Raw genomic sequence first — 20,380 nt, forward strand, 5'->3', positions numbered from 1 at the left:
TCTCTGCAGGAAGGAGCAGCGCTCCAAATTTGTAAATCGCTAACTGGTTTGTTGGCAGAGCTACAAATCAACCCTTGGCTAAATTTAGCTGAAGCTGTAACATGGCTGGGGACAGGCAAATAAAGCTATCTCCATTCAGCCTGTGCTCTGCCCTTCTGTCCAGGAAGGCCCAGCTGGGATGAGTTCAATGACATTTTGGTTTGGATAATAAAAGTGCTTCGTAGGCCAAGAATGTTTAAGCCAAGCGCCAGTCCCCAGCAGACCTCACAGCCAAGTTTCAAACCTCTCAGATGACAGAGCTTGACAATAAAACCTTCCGCAGGACCTGCACTAATCCCCAGCGGTGCTACTGGGCATTGCTCTGTCACCCGGTTCATAACACCAAAAAGGCACGAGCAGAATAACCCAATTAGCCATGCACAGCCCCAGGGGAGGCAGCACCGTGTCCTCTGACTTCACTCCCATCAGCACCTCCAAAAGCTAACAGCCCCGACCCCGGGGCAGATTTTGGCAGGCACACCTGTGAAGGCAGGAGAGCCCTGCCCCTTCCTTCAGCAGATTGTATTCATCTACTTCTTTTTAGAGCCCCTCATCGCCTCTCACTTTCAGAGCCGCCTTGGCAGCCTGAGGGACACATTCGCACCAGGCAAAGAAGGCCACTGGACCTTTCTGGAGAAGAGGGGAAGGATCCCTGGTCACCTCCTACCCAGCCAGCCCAGTAATCTCCTGCCACCTCCCCCCCGCACCCGGGGGAGCGCGCTTTGAAAGCGCAGCCTGGCATGCAAAACGCCAGCCTGCAGACTTCACCGCCCTCCAGCCAACCGAGGGGCTGCTGAGCTTCCAGAAACCTGCCCGCTCCCCAACAGACAGGCGTCTGCGGCCGGGGGTACAGCTGGAGCGCCCCGGGAGGGTGGGCAGGTCGGGGGAGAGGGAGTTCCCCAGTTCTTCTCCTGGAGCAGGGAGGGGGTGGCCAAGGAAATGGCCCGGGGGACCCCCGCGGCTGGCTCCTAACCGAGAGGGGTGCGCAAGAGGGAGCCCCGATGGCCTTGTGAAAGGACCGTGGAAATCTGCAAGGGGCCGGGGGTTGGGGTGGGGGGCGCATCCACCCAGCCCCGGGCAGGGTCCCCCGCGGCGGCAGGTAAACAAGGCGAGGGCTCGGCGCTGCTTCGCCCTTCTGCCGCTCCGGCCCCGCGGGGTGCAGCGCCGCGCGGGGGCGCAGGGAGAGGCGCCCGCCCTGTCCCCCCCGGTTGTACTCACCGGGGCTTTGTGCCGGCGGGCGCCCCGCGAGGCGGGCAGCGCCTGGCCCCCCAGCAGCAGCAGCAGCAGGGCGGCGGCGAGCGCTGCCCGAGCCATGCCCCCGGCCGCCGGGACGCGCGCAGGCGGCGGGCTGGCGCGGCGGGCGGGAGCCGGGGCGGGGCGCAGACATGGGGCCGGGGATGTCCCGCGGCCGCTTTTATAGGCGCCGCGGCCTTTTGTTTCCCCCCACGCGCGGGGCTGCCGAAGTGACACAGCCCCGGGTCACGTGGCGTGGGGCGGGGGGGGGGGGGGGCGGCCGCGTTAACCCCTTCCGCGCAGGAGGCGGCCGCTCCGCGCCCCCGGCCGGGCTGGCGGGGGAGGGGGCAGGGGGCGGGCGGTCCGAGCGGCTGCTGGAGCAGGTTTCCCCAAGGCCAGCGCCTCCGGGAGCGCCCCGGGGCATGGAGGGGGGGCGGTTCCCGGGGGCCCATCGGGGCTGAGGAATGGCAGGATCGGGGCCGAGGGAGGGTGGGAAGGGGGTTTGATCTGCTGGCCCCACGCCGCCCCCCGCAGGGCCACGGCCCTCCCGAAGACCTTTGTTGTTCGGCAGTGTCATGAGTGCAACGGCCCCATTGTGTTAGACGTGGTGCACACCACACAAAGGCAGCCTCTGTCCCTGAGCGCCGGGAGCCGGGTGACACTCAGGGTGGATGCCAATCACCTCTTCGCCCCGATTATGCCCCCTTGGGCGGCTGCTGGCCACCCCTCTGCCCCGGACCCTCCCTAGGCGTGGGAGCTGTGATGGCTTGTGTTAGACCAGCATGGGGCTCTGCCGGGGTATCTGGGGCTGCACAGGTGGAACGAGGGCTTGGTAGGACCCAGGCCTGAGTCATGGTTCAGCCAGGCTATGTAGTTCGTTATTTACATCTTGCACCCTCTGATCAATCCATCTGTTCTCCCAGACCCTAACTACTGCAGTTGTTTTTTTCTAAATCCCCTCAAGTTTGGCTATAGCCTTTTTCCTAAATTGCCCAAAACTAACTGCAGTGTTCTAGTGTGATCCCCGCAGGGCTGGTTAGAACCTCCTACCTCCTGTCTGCATTTTAGCTGTGTCCGATCACACTGCAAATTCAGGTCTCATGGCCCATCTCTTCCTCACCAGCTTCTCATCTTCTGCCTCCTCTTGTGTATCTGATGGGGATGGCTTTTCCCAGGAGTATTAGCTTGCGTTTTGCCAAGGAAAATCTCTCTGTGTTATTTTCTGTCCGTGTCTTTACATAAAACTCTCCTGGTCTCCATCTAATTTCTCTCTCCATCTGTGAAGCTCGTTAGCCCGCTGTTTATTTCCTCTTCGAGAGAATCAGTGAGGATGTTAAGTAGAACCAGACCTATGCGTGATATCCCATCTGACAACTCTCTGTTTCAAAAACATGTAGCCATTCTTTTGCAGTGTTATTTTCCCTGCATTCTTGAACGTTGCTGTGGATGCGCCTTGAGGGAGGAGGATGAGCAAACAGTGCAAACTTGACAAATTAGCACCATACATGGAATTAGCTTTTGTTGACAGTTCGTTTGCCAGTTTTCAGTCCACACCATGGTGGCAAGGTGATTAGAATAATTTGGGGTCAAGGGCTTTTACTAATGCAGATTCTTTTCATCCACTCACAGTGTGGTGCTCTCAAAATGGACCAAGATTTTCTCAGATACGGAGGTTTTCTTAGATATGGAGGTTCTGTCTACGCCATAGCTCCCGTTGTTGGCCCAGGTCCAGTGTTGTCAGCATGGATGGAGACTTGGAGTATGTAGCCTGTGAAGAATGATCCAGCCCCCAAGAATGAGGGAGCATGAATTAGATGACCCTAGCAGGATTTTCCATCTCTGGTATCGATGAGAGTGAGTCACACAGGATAAGGCCTTGATTTAGTCGGTGCCTGACTTTGAACATATGAGCAGCCATGCAGAGTTTAATTGAAGACAGTGGAGCAATCCAAATGTTAAAGTCAGGCATGGAACCTGCAGAATCAGGGCCTGGGCGGGTGACACAAAGAGCAGCTATGACATTGTTAATGTCTCCTGGTAGGATCAGATCATCTTCTATTTTGTACTGTAAATGCGATCTTACCCTTGTGCCCAAGCCAAATACGTCACGTGTTGAGATAAATGATGCTGTACATCAGAATGTAAACGATTACTTGATAATTGCTGTAATTCGTTGCCAGCTGTTCCCTCAGTTCTTCATCTACATCCAAAATATTCTCATTTTCTGATTTGTTTTACTTCCCTACACCCTCCCTCCCAGTGTAGCGCAGCAGGAAGAAGCCTGAAGGCGAAAAAAATTCCTTTCAACACTGTGTTCCTCTCTCAAGAGCACATTTCACCATCTTAGCAGGGGCCTGTGAGGAATCAGCCTTCCTTATTGTTTTAGGAGTGCCAATTTTTCTTCCAATGGACACCAGGCCCAGAACTTGTTAGCAGTGAAGGGGGCTTCTTTTTCCAATGAGTGTCACTTGAGCATTGTGTGTGCACAGAAGCTGTACCAGCTACACTAACGGGCCGATGTGAAAATGTTTTAATTAACCCAGCGCAGCTCTGGGAGTGCACACAGATGGTTTGAAGCTGGTTTCACTTGCTGCGTATGCACAAGCTGCTGCAAGGGTGGGAGTTGAACCCATGTAAGCCAGGTTTACATGCATGTAAGTTTCTCCCTCCTCTCAAAACTGCCCTGATTTGACTGAACTCCTTTTACATCATAACTTTAGTTAAACGAAAGCTCACCTAATAAATTATTTTGTTCGTATTTAAAGTGCTACTTGACTGCTTTTTTGTTTTAGTTAAACTAATGCACTTGTCCATGGGGAGGAAAGATATAGGGCCAGTCCCCCGGTCCCATTAAAGTGAATGTCAGAGCTTACGGTAGTACAGTAAACAGCAAATTTATGTAAGTGGCAAAAGGTGGTCCAGACTCTTTTCTTGTCCCTCTTTGCCCCAAAGGTGAGCAAACAAGTTATCAGCCTCCACGGAGTAAACAGTCATTGGGTATGGCCAAACCCACGTACACAGAACTCGTCCCAGCCTCATCCTGCCAGAGCCTGTGCTTGAAGGCTATTTCCAGTCCTTGCTGCTTCTGCCTGGGCTGGGGGTTCTGCACAAACTGTCCTCCCAGGAGGACTTTCAGATCCCTGCTCCCAGCTGAAAACACAAAGGGCCTGAGGTGGGCAAGGTTTTAACAAGTTAAAAAGAGTCAACTGAGGTGCTGAAAAGGGGTGCCCAGCCTGCAGCCCATGGATCATACACGGCCCACCAGAACATTTCATAATGCCCACAGCCTGCTTCAATCCAACAGTGACTATACACATTAGCATTTTATCCTTATGTTTACATTATTTAGTATACACAGGTGTGGAAACAGACAAAACTGTACATAGAAACAGCCTATCTACGCACATATGCAACAGACCAACTTAAAAGTATACATCAGTCCAGGTGACTTTAAATCTTATTAAAGTACATAGAATCGGTTTGGCCCACACAAGGTGCTGCTTAGGTTATAAGATTGGGCCCCACTGTAGTAAGGGGTTTGCTCTGGTCTTTATTTCATACAGGTTGTTTCAGCAATCCCAGATCGGACAGCGAGAGCCAGGTAGAGTGAATGAGTACTTGCAACAGTGATCAAGTGCTCAATCAACTGGCAGGCGCATGGCCCAGGCATCTGCCTTCCTGCCATATACATCCTGCTGCATGCAAGCAGGAGACTGGGGCTTTGGGGTGGGGGCAATAATTTCCCACAATGATCCTCATATTTGCATGTCCTCTTTAATTAAGCAGATGCTTGTGAGAAGCAAGAACCTCCATGACAATAACCATTTAGTCCTGAGGGCGGATGGATGGATGTCTGATTTTAACGCATGAAGAGTTTTCATGGCACGTGTTTGGCATGCGAGTGAAAGTTCTGAAGTCAGCTGTGTGTACACTACCATTCATTTACTGGTGCCCACACCCGATATCATTTACCACTTGAGAGTGGATGGATATAGGGAAAGAAAGCCATCCAAGTCCATTTTGGAGAGAGCAAACTCTGGATTGACTCAGCTGAGACAGAGACCCAGTTTGGACATTGCAGTATAGGGTGCATTTTATGTGAGAAGTCCTGGTCTTTATCGACATCCACTACATGGACCGCAAGTTTGACTACAAATTGCTTCAAGAAATGTATACTAGTAACAAAGCTTTGATCTCTGCCTGGAGTGCAGAAAGAGAGCAGACCTTCCTGGCACGCAGTCTTACATTATTGATTTACACTTCTCTGATGTATTGTTCTCATTTTGTTTGATGTGAACCATATTTAGAATGTAAATACTGCATATAATTAACAGATGTAAAAGAAAGAGAATAATACAGATATGGTGCATTTCACCCACAGACCTTTCAGTCTTTCCAAAGGAGACAAGCATTTGACAGACAGGGAAGCCAAGGCAGAGAACTGCAGTAACTTGCAGAAGACCACGTGGCATGGGATGTGCAGATTCAGATCTCCTGACTCCCAGCTCCATGCACAATCCACTGCACTACAAATGTATCTTAAGCTGATACCCTGCTCCCTGGACAGATAAATGTTCCAGCCTCAAGCACCAGTCCATTATATCACCCTTCAAAGTCTGCTTTGCCTCATCTCTGCAAAGTTGACTTGGAGCAGCCCTGAAGAGTTAACTGCAAGAGATACCAAAGAGAAGGAAGGAATCATAGAATCATAGAACACTAGGACTGGAAGGGACCTCGAGAGGCCATCGAGTCCAGCCCCCTACCCCAATGGCAGGACCAAGTACTATCTAAACCATCCCTGATAGACATCTATCTAACCTGTTCTTAAATATCTCCAGCGATGGAGATTCCACAACCTCCCTTGGCAATTTATTCCACTGTTCGACCACCCTGACAGTTAGGAACTTTTTCCTAATGTCCAACCTAAACCTCCCTTGCTGCAGTTTAAGCCTGTTTTCTCTTTTTCTATCCTCAGAGGCCAAGAAGAACAAGTTCTCTCCTTCCTCCTTATGACTCCCTTTTAGATACCTGAAAACCGCTATCATGTCTCCCTTCAATCTTCTCTTTTCCAGACTATCAGAGTTTAAGAAGCAGAGTTAGGACTTCTCCTACTGTCCGGGCTCTGTCCAGAGTGCATGAGGATAGAGTTCCTGTGATTTTTCTCTGGGGAAGCTCCTACTCTCCTGGCTGGGTTGTTTGGGTACTTATCTGGCTCTGTCAATCTGTTTCTTTACTTCCCCAAGTGGGTCATTCATTTTCTTAAAACTGAAAAGCCACACCCCCAATGTGAGATATGCCATCATGTGCCAGCAATGCCCCTCTGCCATGCAGCCTGGACCAATCATATGCCCTGTGTCTACATGAGCCCCTTCCTTTGGAAAGGGGCATGTTAACGAGCAGGTTCAAAAGATGCTAATGAGGTGCCTCCAGATAGGAAGAACACCAGATAGGAAGAAGGGCTTTCAAAAACTGGTGGGCTCCTTTCAGAAGGTCCCCTCTGCACGGGTGGCGCATGATTCGAAAAGCCGCACTTTCGAATCGCCGCGGCCGCCATTATGCTAATGAGGCATTGCATAGTCATTGCAGTACCTCATTAGCATCTTTCGAATCCACTCGTTAACATGCCCTTTTCGAAAGGAAGGGGCTCATGTAGACCCAGCTATGGTCTCTGCACCAAAGAATGAATGGCATAAATCCAGGATCAGGAATTGAAATACACATTTCCCCACCTTTGATATTCTCAGGAATTGGACACATCCTATTTAATTTAACTGACTTCATCTACTGGACCTATGAGTGACAGGTAACCCCCCACCTTTTCCCCTTCTTGCTTCAGTACCCCCCTCCTCCCTGCTACATAAACCCTGGATTCTAAGTGTCTACTCCAGTCATCTGAAGAAGTGGGTTTTACCCAAGAAAGCTCATCGCCTAATACATTTGTTAGTCTTTAAGGTGTTACATAACTGCTTGTTACTTGTGAAGCTACAGAATGAGACCATTTAGGTGGATCCAGGCATTTTGATAATAATGGCTATATCTACCCTGGAGGGTTTTGTTGACAAAACCCATGGGGCATCCACGCTAAAAATGCATTCTGTTGTCAGTAACTCCACAGAAGGCGGCACTTTTGTCGATAGCCTTCTGCCTCTCCCCCGTGAGGGAGAATGCCTTTCTCGACAGAATCTGTAAACAAAAAAGAGTGGTGTGGATGCTCTGGGGGGCCCTCTGTCAACAGACAGGGCTTCCGGCTCACTGGGCAGCCCTGTCCACTGGGCTTCTGGGGGGCTGTTCTGTTGACAGGTCACTGTAGTGTAGGCATACCCAAAGAGAAAAAGTCCTTTCTCTCTGCAAGTATCTTTCCTTTTTGTTCTTTTTCCTTTGAATGGCTGGTAAATCTGTTGTCGAGCCATCCGTTCTCCCAGCCCACTCCTGTCTGGGAGGAACTCAGTAAGCTACTGCTGGACCCACACCTGGGTAGCAGGGAATAAACGTCCTTCAGTTGTGTGGACTAGCAACAGGCAGAGGCTCCCCTTTAAAGAGAGAAGCCCTTTGCTGCGTGTTGGAGGGCTTGTGTTGCATGTGAATCGGAGTGATGCAAGCTCAGAGTCCTGCAAAGACGCTTATATAATACAACTAAATGGCACCGTGTACTCCAGGGTTGTCTTTAACTAAAATAAAGATTCCTAGTGCAGCATGCAGGTCAAGTTCCTTTTTACCAAGATGCTGCTGCTAAGTCTCATCACACCAGCTGAGGTGCTCAGACAATGCTGTGATAGGGGCCATATGTGGTAGGTAGCTAGGTCTCTGGGGGTACTGAGCCCTCCACCACTGGGAGAGACAGGTGGGTTTCAAGTAATCAGCACAGCAATGCTCACATCACTGACCCGGAGTTCAGCTGTTTAGCCTGATGAATTTAATCAGGCTGCTGGCAACAGCTCAGGGGCTCACCTTGGCATCCTCCTGCAGAGGGACTGGCCTGGTATCTCTGGGAGAGCTGCCAGTTGTCAAAGGGCCAGAGGCCGATCTGCTACAAAATAGATTCCAGTAGGTGTGGCTGCCGGTGATGTCCTGGCAGCCTTCCGGGAGCCACAATCCGTACTGCGACTGCCTCCCCTGGGCCCTCTGTTTTGCTACAGTCTTGATGCATTCCTGTCCTAACGAGTTAGAGTTGCCACTGTTTTCCCACCCAACCTTCACTCTCTCCAGCACATCCTGAAAGGATGCAGCGCTGTTTGGGAAGTCAAATACTATAGTGATAGGGCACTTATAGGCCCGTAGGCAGAATTATTCCCCATTGCCCCACTACTCCCAACCCCAGGAGATGAGCTGGCTACTGGGGCACAACCCTGGACACGTTAGGCAGTAAGGCAGGGCTTGGCTTGGCGAGCACGTGCCCATGGAAGCTCCTTGCTGGCTGCTCACCTGGCTCTGCATGGTGCCAAAGAGCTGTGACTCAGAGCTCCATTTCCCTCGGGTCGTTTTGTTTAACAGCTGTTTTCACCAATATCCCATAACACGAGTCTCGTAACCACGGGGATGAGAACAGGTGCAAGGGGCTTGTGACCAGCATTCCCTGTGAGCTGGGCGCTCGTGCAGCTGCTCAGGAGACATTCGAAAGCTGGCCAGCTGATGAGCAATGCGCCCACAGCTAGGTTTTGTGTTTCTCTTGGTGGTGCCCATTCGCACTTGGAGCACACAAAGTGGATGGAAAAAATCCACACCTGGTTGGATAAGATTAGACGGAAACATTGCTTGTGACCAGTGTTCCCTAAAAGCTGAGTGCTTGGGTGGCCAGCCAGGAGAGATTCTGGTGCCCACTGATTAGCAGAGCCCCCACAGCCATCCACAGCAGGCACCATGTGTTTCTGTTGGTGGTGCACATCCACACATGCTTTGGTGCACATAACAAAATTTATTCTGTACATGACTGGAAAAGATTAGAAGGAAACATTGCTTGTGACCTCCTTCCCTTTCCCAAATGGGAGAAGGGGCCTGACTAGAGCCCAGATAAATGGGAGAGGTGTCCTGCTGTGAGAAAGGTCATGGAACTAGGTCCTGGTTTGGAAAAAGACCCATACTCATTCCGGCATCCCTAAATCTCAGGTAACAGGGCGGTGGGCTCAGCAGAGAGCAATGGTTCCATGCGGTGCTTCTTGTCATCTGTACTGCGAAGCACTGTATCACGCCTTGTGTTTGTAGGCGCCTGGGGTCAGGGGCCTGTAGAGTGCGTTGCGCACATCTATGGCGTGATACAAACAAGCGCAAAGGTGGCAACCGTGGAGGACTTCTGCAGTGCTCGAGACGCTGGGTGTCAGTGCCTCAGTTCTCTCCCATTTGCTTGAGAGGGCTCAAGGTAACTACGGCTCCTCCTGATTGTGCCTTGCAGACTCTTCGACCTCACCCACCTCTTCCACAGACAAAGTCCATTGGTGAGTGCTAAAATAATAGGAGTGTTTTTCTACTGTCACACAGCACCAGGAGTCAGGCTCATTCTAATTACGGCAGAGCTCTGCCAGGAGGGTGTGGGCTGGGAAGGCCAGGCCAATTTCCCTCAGGCAGTGAGGGAACGCTGTGGGAAAACCTGGGGTCCAGGGCACGGTGCCAAGAAAGGTGAAATGAATGATGTGCTCTCAGGGCAGTCGTTTGGAGAAGAGGGAGACTGAGAGTTTCCCCTCCCGCCTGATCATGACAGACCCTGTCTCTTCCTCCCCAGCCGTTGCGCTGCAGGCCCGGATAATACCGCAGCCAATCCCTCAAAATTTTCAGCCCTTCCCTCAGAATGTTTCACCCCCCACCATGTTGTGTACTTCAGCTGCGACAAAATGGCCTCAGTTACTGTCTGCCTGAGCATCCCCTGTTATCGGCATCACCCCTGGGGCTCCATAATGACGATGACTAAGCCTCACCATGTGCTTTTCCAACAGGTGCAAGGGAGTGTTTCATGACTTGCTAGTCCCTGGCTACAGCCAGGCTGTTCAAGGAAGCCCCTCTCTGTTCCGCCTCCCTCGCAGATGCTCGCTCAGGGGGCCAGGCGGGACTACACACAGGCAGAGGAGGCTGCTGGAAGTCAGCCTGGCCCAGCTGCCCCAGACAGAGATGTGCTGGTGGCAGCCCTGCCTCCACATGCCCAGCCAAGGGGGTGGAACAGATAGTGGAGAAGGGCAGGGGGAGGCAGGAGAAAGAGAGAAGTCCTGAAACTCCTCTGCAACTTGGGAAAAATGGGGAATAACTCCACTGACTGCAGTGGGGCTACTTCAGCAGGAAATCTAACCAAGGAGAAGTATCAGGCCCAGGCAGCTTCAGGCAGAAGAGAAGACAGGTGGGGCCAAGGATGGTGAGGGGAAACCCAGAGAAGGAAGGTGACGGGTAATTAATTACCTCTTCCTGAGACAGAAATTCCGCCTGTGTCTTGCCACCTCTCCTGCCAGGCAACTTTGTTCTCCACCCCTCAGCGGCAGGATTTAGATTGAGGTTCCACTGCAGAGTCAGCCGGCAGCTCTCTGCTCCAGCAAAGCCCAGCAGCCAAAGGCCTCAGGACAGGAAAAGCCTCTTTGTTTCTCGGCTGTACCCGACTTCTGTTCTCTGCTCTCAGCAGGCAAGAGCCTCAGGAATTGATCACTGCTCAGTCCGTGGGTACTGCTCCCACCCTCTCATTTCCCCGGGTCCTTCTGCCCTAGAGGGGACAGGCCATGGGGCTGCCCTCCACCCGACAGGATGGACATCAACATTTATCCTTTCGGAAGCAACAAAGCCGGGGCTGCCCCACCTAACACAGTCGCACCAGGTGGGTGGATGATGATGGAGCAGGTCTCCATGCAGCTCCATTGCCTGTAGCCCAGCCTCCATGCATATGCACAGCAGAACTGTGCTGCCAGCGAGGCTGCCAAGTGCCTCAGAGGACTGGGTTGGCTCTGCCCTAAAGCAAATAGCTGCCAGCAGCCCAGTGTTCAGCGTATGACTCTCCATAGGCTGCACACAGGCTCAGAAAGGTGACGCTGGCTGATTAAGTCGTGTCTCGGTGCTAGGGGCTGCACGCACCCAGCAGGAGGCGATGAAACAAACTGTAAACCTTGTATAGAACGGCATCCACTTCAAGCCAGGGGTGCTACAGCATTCCCCGCACCTCTAGTTCCAGCATCTCTGGCGCACAAACATCAACTGGCCCTGCCTGCCAGACGGGCTGGGAAAGACAGACACGCTGAGCTGCACATCATTTGGCCTGAGACCGAGTTTCATCCCTGCACGCTTTCCTGGCCCTGGCCCAGCCCAATTCAATCGAGGAGCCAGGCGCCTGGGAGCCAGTTCTTATTTCTGGTGAGATGTTTCAGCCCCAACTTGTGCAGAGGGAGAGTTTTGCGGGGGGGGGAGCCGGTTTCACCCACCAGCCTCACTTTACAAAAGGGTCCCAGTGGGGGCGGGGGGGGGCGTTACAGGGGCAGGGTGGGAAATGCTGGTCCCCAGTTAAGTGAGAGCTCACAGCTTATTTCCCTCCCCGAACGCTGTGATAATTTTTGAGCCCAGTCGTACTGCCCCAGGGCTGGGTCTCTGCTAGCAGCTGGGAGCTTGCTGTCTCCTTGTACTTGGGGCAGGCCTCTGTGCCAGGCAGCAAAAGCAAGGGGAGGCTGGCAGCCTGTGCCAGCCAGAGCTCACTGCAGAGCCGCCAGCTCCACCCCGCGGCTTGCCCCCCAGGTAAGGAGGTTTCTAGTGCTGACTTGCAGCCCTAACCCTGCCAGTTCTCCACAAAGGAAAGCCACCCTGGTGAGATGTCCCCACCCCGTCTCCCTGTCCCTGGAAAGGCAGAGCTCAGAGTGGAATGTCAGCGCGGAAATGGACTAATTCCAATTAGTCCCATTGTAGCCACGCAGCCTCCCTGAGGAATTATTCCTTCCAGCCTCAGGGAGGCTGCATGGCTACAGTCCAGCGTGGGGTGGGATGAGAGAGAGGTAAGCCGGCTGTGCAAGGCCACGGCGTTATGTTCTAGGCTTGGATCTGCTGGCCTCCCTCCTCACCACCCACTATAGCTTTTCCGTCTCTCCCAGTGCTTCCCGCCCATGCCATCCTCCTCCACAAACGCCTCCGAGTTCTCCTCACTGCGCCTGGAGGTCGCTGCCTGAGCCCCTTCCCCTCTTCAGCACCGTCCCCTCCTTGTGCCCCTCAGGGCATGGTTTTGCCTTTGATAAGCACAAAGCGTGAGGGCCTCAAGATGCACCGGCCAGCTTCAAACATTGGAGGTCATTAGCAGCAACCGCAGAGGGCACTGGCCAGGTGCCAGGCGTCCTCCGGAGCGCTCCCCAAGTTTCCTTAGCGCCAGAGGGGCGGCTGAGCTCTCCCCAGGGAAGCTGCTACGTTGATTGATGCCAGGTGAGCAGCAAGAGGCCGGGCTGTGGGCTTCCCGTCTCATTTCAGTCAGGGGTTATGCTTGGGGTTAAGCAAGCCACATGAAAGCAGCAGCTCATGAGCCAGAGGGATAGGCAGATGCAGCAGGGGAGGGGGCTAGGGCTAGGCAGAAAGAGAAGGGAGGGCCCGCAGGTGAGAAACAGAAACTCAGGGAGTGAAGGGAAGAAGTTAGTTGTATTTATTGGCATTACAGTGGCTTCTAGGAGAACCAGTCCTGGGCCAGCAGCACCCGATTGTGGTAGCTGCATACAAACCCTCTTAGCTGGGTGCTGGGTGCCCTTCACATAAATTAGCATGTCCAAAAGTCACACACTGATGTGTAATAATAAACTGCCTGCACTTCCTACCAGCCTGTGGGGAAGAAAGAGGCTTTGTAGCCTGCCCAGGTAGTGTGATAAATCCAGACTCTAACATAACCGGAGGATGTAACCTCATTGCAATAAATATGCAGTTGCCCACGGCATGGCTTAGCCACAGCCCTGTTGACCCCTGCTCAGTAAGCAAATCCTGGGATGCACGCACTTTTTGGCAGCCTCTCCTGTATGTGCGCAATACACCCGAGTCAGGAGGTAAACAAGGGGTGGACACAGAGAGAGGGTGAAGGTGGGATGTGAGCATCTGGATGAGGAAGAAGCTGTTAAGGCTTGAGCTAAAAGCCCAATATCGCTTTGTTAGAAAAGTGACGCTGAAAAGGATGTGAAATGCCTCCAGGGACTTGTTTAGATTCATTACTTCCCTGCAGAGCTAGGGTGAATTCAGGATCAAATGGCACAACAGCCCTGCGGCTGTAAGATTGAGCTCTCATTGTCCTGGACTCTCTGCCACCGGGGCAAATCCACACCGCAAAGGCAACAAATAATTGCTTCCCCCAAAGTCTAAATCCCCAGGTCCTGGCTTGGTTTTTATTTGCTCCTCACTCAGGCAAAAACCCCCATTGACTTTAATCCCCATTAACTACAGTTGGCAGAAAAAAAAACCCACCTAAAAGTCCAATTCTCTCATATTGCTTATGCTGAGCAGACAAGTTCACAGACACCAGCCCTGGAGGATCTTCAAGCCACATTGTCCACAAGAAAACCATGCCACTGGATCGATTTCCCCCTTGCAGACTGATAGGAAGTCAATGGATTGCAGAGATAAGCTTTATGGCTCAGGCTGTCAGCTGGTGTAAATCATCATACTTCCATGGACAATAGTTCTAGATCTGGCCTCTTAACGTGTCATTAGTATTAGTATTATTACTGCAGTCTAATATGCTAACATTACCTCCTTGTACGTGCTATACGCACACAGTTATGGTCACTGAAACAGCCCAAGATTTCTCCTTCTACTTCACCCAGTGGATTGACTGTTATATGTGTTTTACACGGATCTTGAAGTTTCTGTGGAAAGCCAGAGAGAAGCCAAATCTGGAAGCCTTCAGCCAAAGTTCTTGCCCACCAAAACGTTGGTGGGGTGGATAAAATGGAGGTCCATCTCAGAACAGGGCCACTGCCTCAATCTTATGACATGCTGATGTCATTGCAGATGATGAAAGGTTCTGGGAAGTTCTCCAACATGGTGTGAGGGACAAATTCTTCCCACAGGACTGGATGTTTGTGATTATGTGGTTTAAGTATAACAAGCTTCTCTAAGTCCACAGAGCTGCCAGCCTCCAAGCCATCCACAATGTTTATGCAAAAGGTGACCATCCACCCTGTATTTGGCAGGACGGCCCCGGATTTGGGATGCCAAAAAGGCATCCCTACTAATTCTTTAAAAGGGACTCATTGTCCTGCATTTGGGCCTTCCCTCCGCTAACCTCTTCCACCAGCAGCTGCGCAGGCTGAGAGCACATAGGTCACTTCCCCAGGCCTCAGAGAAGTGAGGGGAGCGTGGGTGACCGCTGCGTCCCTGCTGCTTCCCCGAGGCTCGGGCAGGGCTGGCAGCTGCTGCCTCCTTCCCAGCGCCCTGGGGCTTGGTGGAGCCAGGAGGAGCCCCCCCGCACACCTGTCCCCTATTTGGGACAGGGAGATACAGTCCCCCTATTTATGCATTCAGGTTATTGAACAATAACTCAGAGGCCAGAAACCTATGTTCCCTCTAATCTTTTCCACCCAGGTGTGGGTATTTTTCCCATCTATGAGCAGAATACCTTTTTTAGGTGCACCACCAGTAGAAACAAAACCTGCCTGGGGACACTCTGCTAATTAGCCAGGCAGCATTTTATTTTCTCCTGAGCAGCCACACGAGCTCCCAGCTTCCAAGGAACACTGCCAAAACGACCTGCTTTGGCAGGAACTGGTTCTGCCCCCCAGTTTGGGGCATCTTGTGCCCACTGGGTTTCTGCAGTTACAACAGACTCTGAAAAAGGACATGCAGAAAGCCCTCTGGAAATGTAGTGACCTGACCCCTTGTAACGCCCTGGAAGAGTCCTGTTCGGGGTGTGGTCTCCAGCAGACAGCAGCGCAAACTGTTCAGCCATACTGGCCCTGTATCTGCCGCAATCTGTCTGAGACTCAGTTCCTAGCGTTCACTCAGGAAACAAATGTCACATTTATCGTTTTAGATCAATCACCAGGGTCTGAGAACCTTCAGAACTGAAACTGGGCCAACCCAAAGGGGTGAAAAGCCCTTTCATTTGCTTTGTGAGGTTTATTGAAAACTACATCGTTCATCTGCTGAAACTACACAGCTGTTGAGGTTGCCCTCGGGGCAAACCACATCCAAGAAATGGCATGTAAACTTGAGAGTTCGAGACTTGAAAGCTGAAATGCTGTTCTGCATTAGCTGTTTTCCACCCACCACCCTCACTCTTTCTCCGTCCTGCCTACCTGTCTGTCCTCTGGGCAGTTTGGCTTTCCTTTGCCCTCTCTTGGGCTTTCTCCCTTTATGTCTCACTTTTCTGGTTTCTAAGGCCTGTCTCTTTGCAGCTAAATAAACCCTCAGATCAGAAGTGGCTGAGGTGTGATAGAAGCAATGGGAAATTCATTGTCTGAGGATGTATCTTCAGAAGTCCATGTTGCAATTATGACTAGCAGGGGCTGCCCCTTTGTGGCGGATACAGCTGAAGCACAGGAGATGCTGGTAGCCCTGGGTCAGGAACCCTGGTAGCTGGGGTGCAGATTTGCTGCTGGCCCTGGGCAGGGGGCCACCACCAGCTGGGGGAGGGGGCAGTGACAATGCTGCAGGGAGATAGGTGCACCCCTGCATCCAGCCTGCTCCCTCCTCCTGCCCGCCCCACTCTTCTCCTACATCCCCCCCTGCCCAGACTCTCCCTTGCCCACCCTGCTCCTGCCCAGATCTCCACCCTCAGCCCTCTCCTGCACCCTCCCTCACACACAGACCTCAAAATACCCACACCCAGTTTGCTCCTGTACCCTCCCTCTTGGCCTGAACCCACACAGCCACCCCCAGCCCATGGAGAGGGGGAGAGAAACCAACCGGAGCTCTGGCCCCAGCCTTGCACTGAAGAGGGGGCTCCGGCCCCAGCCCCATGCTGTGGAGAGAAGCACCAGGGGGGCTCTGGCCCTAGCCCTGCATTGCAGCGGAGGGTCCATGGGGCCATTGCAGCAGAGGCCCCAGCCCCCAGTCCCACTCTCTGGCCTCCTCCTATGCTGCATGAGGGGGGGAAGAGGGGTGGGGCTGAGCACCCATCATGTGTCATTAAATAGAAGGACAGAGAGAAGGACGGACAGAGGGACAGACGGATGGCTCTCCTTTTATAATAGTATACAGATTATTTGTATTATTGTAGCAAGTAGGAACCCCGGTCATGGGCCAGGACCCCACTGTGCTGGGTGCTGTACAAACACAGAACAAAAAGACAATCTGTTACCTCTCAATTCTCGCTATATGACCATGTCTCGCCAGGCTATTTTCATGCCATTACCATCCAGGGCTAAGGCATGCTTTGTGCAACCTGACATGGACCAATATTGCAGAACACGTCTTCATTTGTTCCAAGGAATCCTATGAATTCAGTTGATTCACCCTGTAGATTTTCTCCCAGTGAATGAGGGAAGTTTTGCTTGCAAAAATGTTTATGGGCTGAAGGAAGTAGGCACGGGTGGCTATGCATCCCCAAGCAGCTCTGCATGTTTCCACCCATACTCCACCCCGAGACCTGCTCCTTTGTCTCTTCCCCTTGGCTCCAGTCCAGACAGGCTGCTCCTGTTCCAGGAAGCCTGGTGGGACTGGGGTAGTTGGCCAGCCTGCAGCCAGCACTTGGGGTGGCAGGGCCTGCGCAGTATTGAAGGGTCCCTAGGTACTGGGGCCATGCTGGTAGGGCTGTATGGCTGTGGGTGCTGGTGGCGGCCTTGTAGGGGGATTTTGAGCTTCAGTGGGGGAACGTAGGTGAAAGGGGCAGGATATGGGGTGAGAGGGGCAGGTTTGGTCCGGGGTCTAGCCTCCCCAAGCCCAGAGTTCACCCATCACCACCCATGGAAGTGTGATTAAACATGCAAACAGATATTTGCACATGTACTGCAGCCAAAAGAATCTGCATCAGATTTGAAATTTTTTGCAGGCTTGGGAGCCATCCAATCTGGGAGTAGAATTAAAACTTTGCTGATCAAGCACCTAACATCAATAGTGGGATATGACTAGCCCACATACCAAGCAGTAGCTGTTGTGAATAATACAGTAAGAATGAAAGTCGTACATGAAACCCACGTCTGAAATCTATTCAGTCGTAAAGCAGTCCTGAAAGCATTTGGCATGCTTGTAAACACCAAAGATTCTTGGAAAATAAATCACAGACAAAAGGGGGCTCAGTTCATCTGGAGAGTTTGTCCAGCCCTACAAACAGCCATCGCAACAGATGTGCCAACAAACTATATTCAGCCAAACATCTGAAGAAAGGCAAACGTGAACGTACACCCATTGTGCTGCCCAGATCTGCCCATGCATGTACCAGTTCAGTGATTCCAGGTGTAGGGAGGCACACAGAAAACTCAACAAGCATCTGCAAATGGTTCATCAAAGGGCTGTGCTGTGTGAAACAGTGCAGTGCCCAATGCCCTACTGCAGTTATCATAACAGATTATGTACAGCCGGGAGCTGCACCAGTCCCATGTTATGCCATGATTGGGGCGGCCGTAAAGAGACAGAGTAACTCAAGGAAAGGGACTAGTAACAGGCAGGTGTCCGTGTCAGTCTGTATCCCAACAAAACAAAGCAGCAGAAATGTAGCACTTTAAAGACTAACAAAATTATTTATTCAGTGATAAGCTTTCATGGGACTGACCTGCTTCTTCAGATCAGTTTCATTTCCAGTACAGACTGACATTTATAGGAACAGAGGACCCAAAAAAAATTGAAATAAAAGCTGACAAATCAAATACATAGGAGGCAGATGAGGAGTGGGGGTGGGGATGTTAATTGTCCTGCCTGAGATTATTACAAGCATGAAAGAAAGAGAAGCAGTCCTTGTAATGTGTGAGGTAACTGATGTTTCTGTTCATACTACGTGTTAATGTGTCAAATTTGAATGTGAATTCCAATTCACAAATTTCGCCCTGTAATCTGGTTTTAACTTCTCTGTGCTGTAGGACACAGATTCTCAGGTCTCTAACAGAATGGCCCACTCCATTGAAGTGTTCATTGACCAGCTCACTGAATACATCGTTTTGTTAGTCTTTAAAGTGCTACATTTCTGCTGTTTTGGTTTTTTTTTTCAAGAAAAGGGGCGGTGGTGCCAGAATACCCGAGGAAAGATACCCAGGGAGGTAGGGCTACCTGCACTGTGCCTGGGGGAAATATACAACGGAAGCACCAATGCAGCGATTGGCCACCTAGGCTAGTGAGTGGGCCCCATGAGTGGCCCTTCTTCATCTCAGTGGCCACAACATGTTGGAATCAAGATGGTCTCCCAGGATAGGGCTGCTTTGCTAGCTGCGCTTCCGTACCTACAATTTGCCGGTGGAACTGTAGCAGCGCTTTGATTGGACGCAGAGGTAGTGCGTGGCTCTCACGGCCTACATTGTGTGCAATCAGCAGGCACCTCACTTCATGTGGCTTTGCTTTACATTTGTGGCATTTTAGTAACGCTGGTACAAAAAACACCCACATGGATGGAAACCAGCAGGATCTGGCACCCCACCATGGGGGCGAAGGTAGCCAAAACGTCTCCTGGACCATGCATCGAACTCTGATGGGCTGCAGGTTACCCACCACTGCCGTAATGTTTGCTAAACTCCTGTATGTCTCTGTGCATGTTTGCTAAGGGAAAGCGCTCTAACCTTGCACACACAAACACTTCTGCAACAGTTAATCACTACGCCAGTGCAAACTTTGCACTCTAATTCTTGCCAGTTGCTGAAGCCAGCCAAAAGAGGAGTTTTTATGAGACTGAATGTATGAGCACAAGCCCTGAAGCCATCGCATAGCTCAGATTTTTTTTTAGGCAGGGCAACCTCCTGATTCTTCTCTACTTTTTACATGCCCCTATAGGTTCTGGGAAGCAGTGAGAAATTCCTGGCTTTCTGAGAAAGTAGCACCTGAGGCCTGTGAGCAGGGCTCCCTCTAATTTTTTTTATCCCTGGACAGAATCAATTTTGTTATGTGCACCCAGGCATATGCACTGTGCACTGCCAACAGAATACTCAGTTTGCTGCACAGGCTGGAGGGAGCCATAGGCAGCCACTAAAGCTGGAAAGAGCAAGGTGTGCTGTGTGTCTATGCAACTTCAGGTGGGCTCAGAACTCTGGTTTGGGTTCAGGAAAATACACTGCATTGGCAAGGGAAGTGCCAGGAGAGAAAATAGGCCTTCTCCACCTCCAGTGTCACAGATTTTATGAGTTGTTTCCTTCTAGGGCTGCACTGTGTGCACCAGGGCTCCATGCTAGCTTTCAAGTAGGCACTGAATTCTTCTCCTCACCAGGCTATCCAGTCCTTCCAGATTCCATCAGAGGAGAGGCAGGATGGGACAGTGTTCAGTGCACTGGTCTGGGACTTCGGAGACCCAGGGTCCAGCAAACAAGATCCTGGGATGCATTAACAGGAGTATCATGAGCAAGACATGAGAGGTTACTCCTCTACTCAACTCTGCGTGATTAAGCCTCAGTTGGAGTGCTGTGTCCAGTCCTGGGCACCACATTTCAAGAAAGAGGTGGAGAAATTGGAGAAGGTCCACAGAAGAGCAACAAGAATGATGAAAGGTCTACAGAACGTGAGCTATGAGGAAAGACTGAAAGAACTGGGCTTGTTCAGTTTAGAAAAGAGAAAGAGAAGAGAGAAGACTTAGAGGGGACATGATAGTGGTTTTCAAGTACCCTAAAGAGGGTAACAAGGAGGAGGGAGACAAATTGTTTTCCTTGGCCTCTGAGGATAGGACAAGGAGCAATGGGCTTAGACTGCAGCAAGAGAGGTTTAGATTAGACATTAGGCCAAACTTCCTAACTGTCAGGGTGGTTAAACATTGTAATAAGTTACCTAGGGAGGTTGTGCTATCTCCATCACCGGAGATTTTTGAGCTCAGGCTAGACAGACACCTATTGGGGATAGTCTAGATGGTGCTTGGTCCTGCCAGGAGGGCAGAGGACTGGACTTGATGACCTTCAGGGTCCCTTCCAATTCTAGTGTTCTGTGATTCTATGATTTCTTAAAAAAAAAAACGAAGGGTCCTGTGGCACCTTATAGCTTAACAGAAATGTATGAGCATAAGCTTTCGTGGGCAAAGACCCACTTCGTCAGATGCAGGTGAAGCGGGTCTTTACCCTGACTGGGTCGA

At 51.6% G+C, this 20,380-nt stretch overlaps 1 protein-coding gene across 1 annotated transcript in view; it reads right to left on the reverse strand.

Moving 5' to 3' along the window:
- Positions 1-1,494, reverse strand: part of MMP11 (matrix metallopeptidase 11) — a 34,888-nt gene extending 33,394 nt beyond the window's left edge. Inside the window, exon 1 of the mRNA XM_075012399.1 lies at positions 1,258-1,494. Within this exon, the coding sequence (XP_074868500.1) occupies positions 1,258-1,353 (96 nt within the window). The 5' untranslated portion in view covers positions 1,354-1,494. The remainder of the gene's footprint in view (positions 1-1,257) is intronic.
- Between the last annotated feature and the right edge of the window lie 18,886 nt (positions 1,495-20,380).

This window comes from Carettochelys insculpta, chromosome 18 (genome assembly GCF_033958435.1).
Source record: "Carettochelys insculpta isolate YL-2023 chromosome 18, ASM3395843v1, whole genome shotgun sequence".
Classification (NCBI taxonomy): Eukaryota; Metazoa; Chordata; order Testudines; family Carettochelyidae; genus Carettochelys; species Carettochelys insculpta.